At 37.0% G+C, this 6,689-nt stretch overlaps 1 protein-coding gene across 1 annotated transcript; it reads left to right on the forward strand.

Moving 5' to 3' along the window:
• Positions 1 to 377: 377 nt before the first annotated feature.
• LOC135225356 (uncharacterized) lies at positions 378 to 2,671 on the forward strand. The gene is made up of 3 exons (XM_064264689.1): positions 378 to 481; positions 749 to 1,729; positions 2,116 to 2,671. Exons 1-3 carry the CDS (start codon positions 378 to 380, stop codon positions 2,669 to 2,671), a joined length of 1,641 nt encoding a protein of 546 aa, XP_064120759.1.
• Positions 2,672 to 6,689: the final 4,018 nt, after the last annotated feature.

Here is a 6,689-nt window from a genome sequence, read left to right on the forward strand (position 1 = left end):
TCTAGACACAAGTGCTACATCCTTCAAGGTTCAAGACACAAGCGTTGCATCATGCAAGGGTCTAGACACAAGCATTACATCCTTCAAGGTTCAAGACACAAATGTTACATCCTTCAAGGTTCAAGACACAAATGTTACATCCTTCAAGGTTCAAGACACAAGTGTTGCATCCTTTCAAGTCAAGACAAACAAGGTTGTTACATCCTTCAAGGTTCAAGAACACCAAGCACTTGCCATAATGGCAATGGTTCTAGGACACAAGTGTTACATCCTTCAAGGTTCAAGACACAAGTGTTGCATCCTTCAAGTTTCAAGACACAAGTGTTACATCCTTCAAGGTTCAAGACACAAGTGTTACATCCTTCAAGGTTCAAGACATGAGTGTTACATCCTTCAAGGTTCAAGACACAAGCGTTGCATCCTTCAAGGTTCAAGACACAAGTGTTACATCCTTCAAGGTTCAAGACAAGCGTTGCGTCATGTAATTTTCAAGACAAAAGTGTTGCGTCATGCAAGGTTTTAGAGACAAGTGCTGCGTCATGCAAGGCTCGAGACAAGTGTTGCGTCATGCAAGGTTCGAGACAAGTGTTGCGTCATGCAAGGTTCAAGACACAAGTGTTTCATTATGCAAGGCTCATGACACAAGTGTTGCATCATGCAGTTCTAAACACAAGTGTTGTGTCATGCAGTTCTAGACACAAGTATTGCATCATTCAAGGTTCAAGACATAGGTGTTTCCTCATGCAAGGTTCAAGACACAATTGTTGCGTCATGGAAGGTTCAAGACACAAGCCTTGCGTCATGCAAGTTTCAAGACACAAGTGTTGCGTCATGCAAGGTTCAAGACACAAGTGTTGCATCATGCAAGATTTAAAGACACAAGCATTGCATCATGCAAGATTCTAGACACAAGTATTACATCCTTCAAGGTTCAAGACACAAGTGTTACATCCTTCAAGGTTCAAGACACAAGTGTTACATCCTTCAAGGTTCTAGACACAAGTGTTACATCCTACAAGGTTCAAGACACAAGTGTTACATCCTTCAAGGTTCAAGACACAAGCATTGCATCAGGCAAGGTTCTAGACACAAGTGTTACATCCTTCAAGGTTCAAGACACAAGTGCTGCATCCTTCAAGGTTCAAGACACAAGTGTTACATCCTTCAAGGTTCAAGACACAAGTGTTACATCCTTCAATGTTCTAGACACAAGTGTTACATCCTACAAGGTTCAAGACACAAGCATTGCATCAGGCAAGGTTCTAGACACAAGTGTTACATCCTTCAAGGTTCAAGACACAAGTGTTGCATCCTTTAAGTTTCAAGACACAAGTGTTACATCCTTCAAGGTTCAAGACACAAGTGTTACATCCTTCAAGGTTCAAGACACAAGCATTGCATCATGCAAGGTTCTAGACACAAGTGTTATATCCTTCAAGGTTCAAGACACATGTATTGCATCCTTCAAGGTTCAAGACACAAGTGTTACATCCTTCAAGGTTCAAGACATGAGTGTTACATCCTTCAAGATTCAAGACACAAGTGTTGCATCCTTCAAGGTTCAAGACATGTGTTGCCTCATGCAAGGTTCAAGACACAAATTTTCCATCATTCAAGGTTCAAGACAAGTGTTGCGTCATGCAAGGTTCAAGATGCAAGTGTTGCGTCATGCAAGGTTCAAGACACAAGACATGCAAGGTTTCAAGACACAAGTGTCGCCTCATGCAAGGTTCAAGACATAAGTGTCACCTCATGCAAGGTTCAAGACACAAGTGTTGCATCTTTCAAGGTTCAAAACAAGTGTTGCATCATGAAAAGTTCTAGAAACAGGTGTTGCTTCATGCAAGGCTCAAGACACAAGTGTTGCCTCATGCAAGGTTCAAGACACAAGTGTTGCCTCATTCTAGGTTCAAGGCACAAGTGTTGCCTCATGCAAGGTTCAAGACACAAGTGTTGCATCCTTCAAGGTTGAAGACACAAGTGTAGCATCACGTAAGGTTCGAGACACGTGTTGCATCCTTCAAGGGTCAAGATGCAAGTGATGCTTCATGCAAGGCTCAAGACATGAGTGTTGACTCATGCAAGGTTCAAGACACAAGTGTTGCCTCATTCTAGGTTCAAGACACAAGTGTTGCCTCATGCAAGGTTCAAGACACAAGTGTTGCCTCATGCAAGGTTCAAGATACAAGTGTTGCCTCATGCAAGGTTCAAGACACAAGTGTTGCCTCATGCAAGGTTCAAGACACAAGTGTTGCCTCATTCTAGGTTCAAGACACAAGTGTTGCCTCATGCAAGGTTCAAGACACAAGTGTTGCCTCATGCAAGGTTCAAGACACAAGTGTTGCCTCATGCAAGGTTCAAGACACAAGTGTTGACTCATGCAAGGTTCAAGACACAAGTGTTGACTCATGCAAGGTTCAAGACACAAGTGTTGCCTCATGCAAGGTTCAAGACACAAGTGTTGCCTCATGCAAGGTTCAAGACACAAATATTGCATCATGCAAGGTTCAAGACACAAGTGTTGCATCATGCAAGGTTCAAGACAAGTATTGCACCATGCAAGGTTCATGACACAAATGTTTCATCATGCAAGTTCAAGACACAAGTGTTGCATCATGCAAAACTTAACAAGCATAGTACATACCATGACTACTTCCCCTGGCGCCCTTGATACATGTATTAAATTGTAAGAGATATACCAGCCCAAAAATAAGCCCAAGATGACAATATATATATTTCCCAACGTCCACGGGAGCAGACATAGTGATGCTAGGAATAACTGGGGTTCTGAGGTCCTCTACGGCAGTGGTTCACAAACTGGGGTCCGAGGACCTCCCCTGGGGGTACAGGTCTAGCCATCCTTTTTAAAGACTTTTGGAATGGCAATATATATATATATATAGATATATATATATATTATATATATATATATTATAGGATGATTCAGCGGATTCAACTTCCACGCACGAGAGAGAATCCAGTTTTCAATGACCATTTACATCCAAGAGATCACCATTCATACAATCTCTTCTGATTACTCACTGGTTCGTCTGAAGAGAGAGAGAGAGAATTCTAACCGAGTTTCATCTTTTGTATCTATATTACCCGTTCCCATTCCCATTCCCATTCTCTCGATTTTCTGTCGCCCTCTGTTTATCCGATTATTTTCTTACTCCCGTCCTTTCATTCCTTCAGTGCTTCCCCTACGATTATCTTCGGTGCGTCTTAATTATCGCAACTTATCAAAGCTTCCCGTCCTCATATACAATCATTGTTTTCTGAGGTTTTTCAGGTACATAAGTTGACAATTAATGGTTGCTGCAAATGAACAGAGAGAGAGAGAGAGAGAGAGAGAGAGAGAGAATTCACAACTTCCAAACTATACCAGTATACCCTAAAAGCGGTAAACAAATACGGTTAGATGTATATATATATATTATATATATATATATATATATATATATATATATATATATATATATATATATAATATATATATATATATATATATATATATATATATATCACATATATATATAATATATACATATAAACTATTATAATATATATATATACTATATATATATATATATATAATATAATATATATATGATATACAGTATATAATTATATTTATATACCAAACCAGATAATGTAGCGGCTATGAAACGATTCAATAGCACTGCTTCACGTGATCTATAAAGAACCCGTATCTACATCCCTTCCTCTCTCTTCTCTCTCTCTCTCTCTCTATCTCTCTCTCTATCTCTCCTGTCTCTCTCTCTCTCTCTCTCTCTCTCTCAAAACATGATCTCCTGTTTGTTCTCCTATGAATTCTGGGACTGTAAACTTCGGGATAAAACTGATAGCTATGGGACTTTCATCTGAAAAGGCTTCCGGTATGCTGATGTGAATTTTGAATTCACAAATATCTTTCGCGATTCGAAACGGAATATATGAAACGCAAACGTCCCACTACAGCGATGTTTGGTAACCCTTCTCCGCCCATATATGAATTCTCATATCAAATGAGTTCTCTATTTTCTCATTCACTTTTATCAATTTCCTGAATTCAAAGTTAATCTGCGTTTACATCATATATTTCATTTTTGCTTTTTTTGGCAAAGGTAATAAAAGGTAATATCACACGGTAAGGAAATAAAAAAAATATATGTAAAGAAAACGAAAACTCGAGGACGAAAATGTAGAAGTATAGCCTCTTTACGAATGCATTTCATAGCATGAAGCAATTAATATTATGGAAGTGTAGCAATGGCCGTTGGTAGTTTTCTTTTATGGGCAATGCCTACAAAATTATATAACATGTGTATGAAAACCAATGCACACATATAAGGATTACGAATATATACTACTCACACACACACACACACACACACATATATATATATTATATATATATATATAATATATATTATATCATTGGTATATAAATAATAATATTATATACATATATAATATATATCATATATATATATATATATATATATATATGATTATATATACATATATATATATATATATATATATACTAAGTATATATATATATATATATAATATACCACAGCATAAACCACTGATAGGCAGAAATCCAACGCGCTTTCGTCTTTGCTAAGACATTGTCAAGGATAGACGAAAGCGCTTATTTAATGAAGTCACGTGCATCTACTGTGATTTTTTAAGCATACATACTATAACATACATATATATATATATATATATATATATATATATATATATATATATATATATACATACACACACACACACACACACACATATATATATATATATATATTATACTTTATAATACTGTGGCTGTTATTTACACACCTTCTTCCCCAAAAACGGATTTGGTCCTGCGCAGGAATATCGCTTAGACACTAAAGAATTTAATATATCGTTGGCAATTAATGGCTATGTGGCCAAATAGCTTCTAGTCAAGCCCCCGAATTTATAGGGTTCATCTCCTTCAAAAACAGGATCCAAAACCGATACAATCAATCTTTTCTGGTTCCCATGACCCTTAGCCTATATTTGTTTCTAGAATGCAATACACAACAACTTTAAGCATCTGACCTTTTTTTTAAAAAAGGTTCACCTTCCATGGACAATTTGGGAAGTAAGCTCGTGTGCACTGCAGATGGTGGTATTAATGCGATTAAATTACTATTATTATAAAAAAATTAACCAGAACACTGAGCTGACAATCAGGTCTTGCAGGGCTATCCCGAAGGATCTGAATGAAATGCCAGTTCCTTCCTATACGGGCCAAGCACTGGGACCAAATAGGTTATTTGGTGTGGTGATAAATGAGTGAAAATTTAATTTAAAGAAAAAACAATGTGCTTCAGTAAAACTTTATAATATATATATATATATATATATAATATATATATATATATACACACACACACACAGATGGATAAATAAGGACAGTTATCTACGCCGAAGAACATCAACTTCACAGGCAAAAGTCGCAAGAGCAATTTTCTCATAAACCAATAATGACAGTTAACAATACGAAGGAATAAATAATTAACTAAAGAAAAATCCCTAAAGCAAACTAACGTCACAGGAACCTCATAGCGAGCAGAAGAAGAAGAAGAAGCAGGGGGATCACAAACGTCGGCCCCCTGACACAAACACAAAGCAGTGACAAGCACACTGCCTCGCTACGCTAAAAAAAATATAATGACCGCCTGCGTAACGTCTTGATCAATAGAGGGGCCTGATAATGAGAAAGGACAATGACCCGTTCCGTTACTTTAGGTCCGTTCAGGGGCCTTCCTAAAGACTTGAGAAGTCGTCTGTAAGAGATTGGACACGAATAAGTGGTTCTTCAACCGTCAGGGATCCTTCCTACCCATGAAAAATGGGAGATCAATTAGATTATTAGAATATGGCTTATATATCCATCGAAGAATGTGAAAATGACAAAAAATTGTCCGCGCTCCTAATCACTGAGTGCGTATTATTTCTTTAAAGCATTAAGGTAATTTCTTTTTTTACTGGAACAAGGCGCGATCCGACCTAAAGCTTACTAGGGAGCATGCTAAAACCTACAGTCAAATAGCGCCTTATTTCAACAACGAAAATTAAAATAAATACGGTATATTTGATTAGAAATGATTGTTCTGTATTGTTTAACATGCGCATTATTTATTTATTTTTACATTTTCAGTCTAATAAATAAATCATAAATATCCTATCCTAAAATTCCTGTATCTTCAACTCAACGCTAAACACCTTTTTCAGACCTTTTTAAGCTCTTTCATATACCTTTCCTAACCCCCCACCCACACAAAAACAACAACAAAGCAGTTTGTATGCTTACTCCCAATTCCATCCACATCAATCTCCTTTGTTATTATTATTATTATTATTATTATTATTATTATTATTATTATTACATGGACCTTTCCTATCCCCAAAAACAACAACAACCACAACAAAGTAGTTTGTAGGCTTACTCCCAAAGTAAGCGAAACTCAAATCCATCCACGTCAATCTCCCGTAGAACGATTGTTATTATTATTATTATTATTATTACAGGGAGGTTACTCTACTCCTACCCATTACAGAACAGTCAGTGGCATTCAGGCCGTGCACGAATCACTACATTATTTATGCAATCAATGTATTGATCTTGCGCTTTTCATGCGCACATT

Source organism: Macrobrachium nipponense, chromosome 13 (assembly GCF_015104395.2).
Source record: "Macrobrachium nipponense isolate FS-2020 chromosome 13, ASM1510439v2, whole genome shotgun sequence".
NCBI lineage: Eukaryota > Metazoa > Arthropoda > Malacostraca > Decapoda > Palaemonidae > Macrobrachium > Macrobrachium nipponense.

What these genes read in the sequence shown, in the direction of transcription:
- LOC135225356 (XM_064264689.1), top strand. Translation starts at nt 378, where the DNA reads ATGAGTGTTACATCCTTCAAGGTTCAAGACACAAGCGTTGCATCCTTC. An exon ending in CAAGACAAGCGTTGCGTCAT is followed by an intron (nt 482 to 748) that starts GTAATTTTCAAG and finishes TCCTCATGCAAG; the next exon opens with GTTCAAGACACAATTGTTGC. An exon ending in CAAGTGTCGCCTCATGCAAG is followed by an intron (nt 1,730 to 2,115) that starts GTTCAAGACATA and finishes GCCTCATTCTAG; the next exon opens with GTTCAAGACACAAGTGTTGC.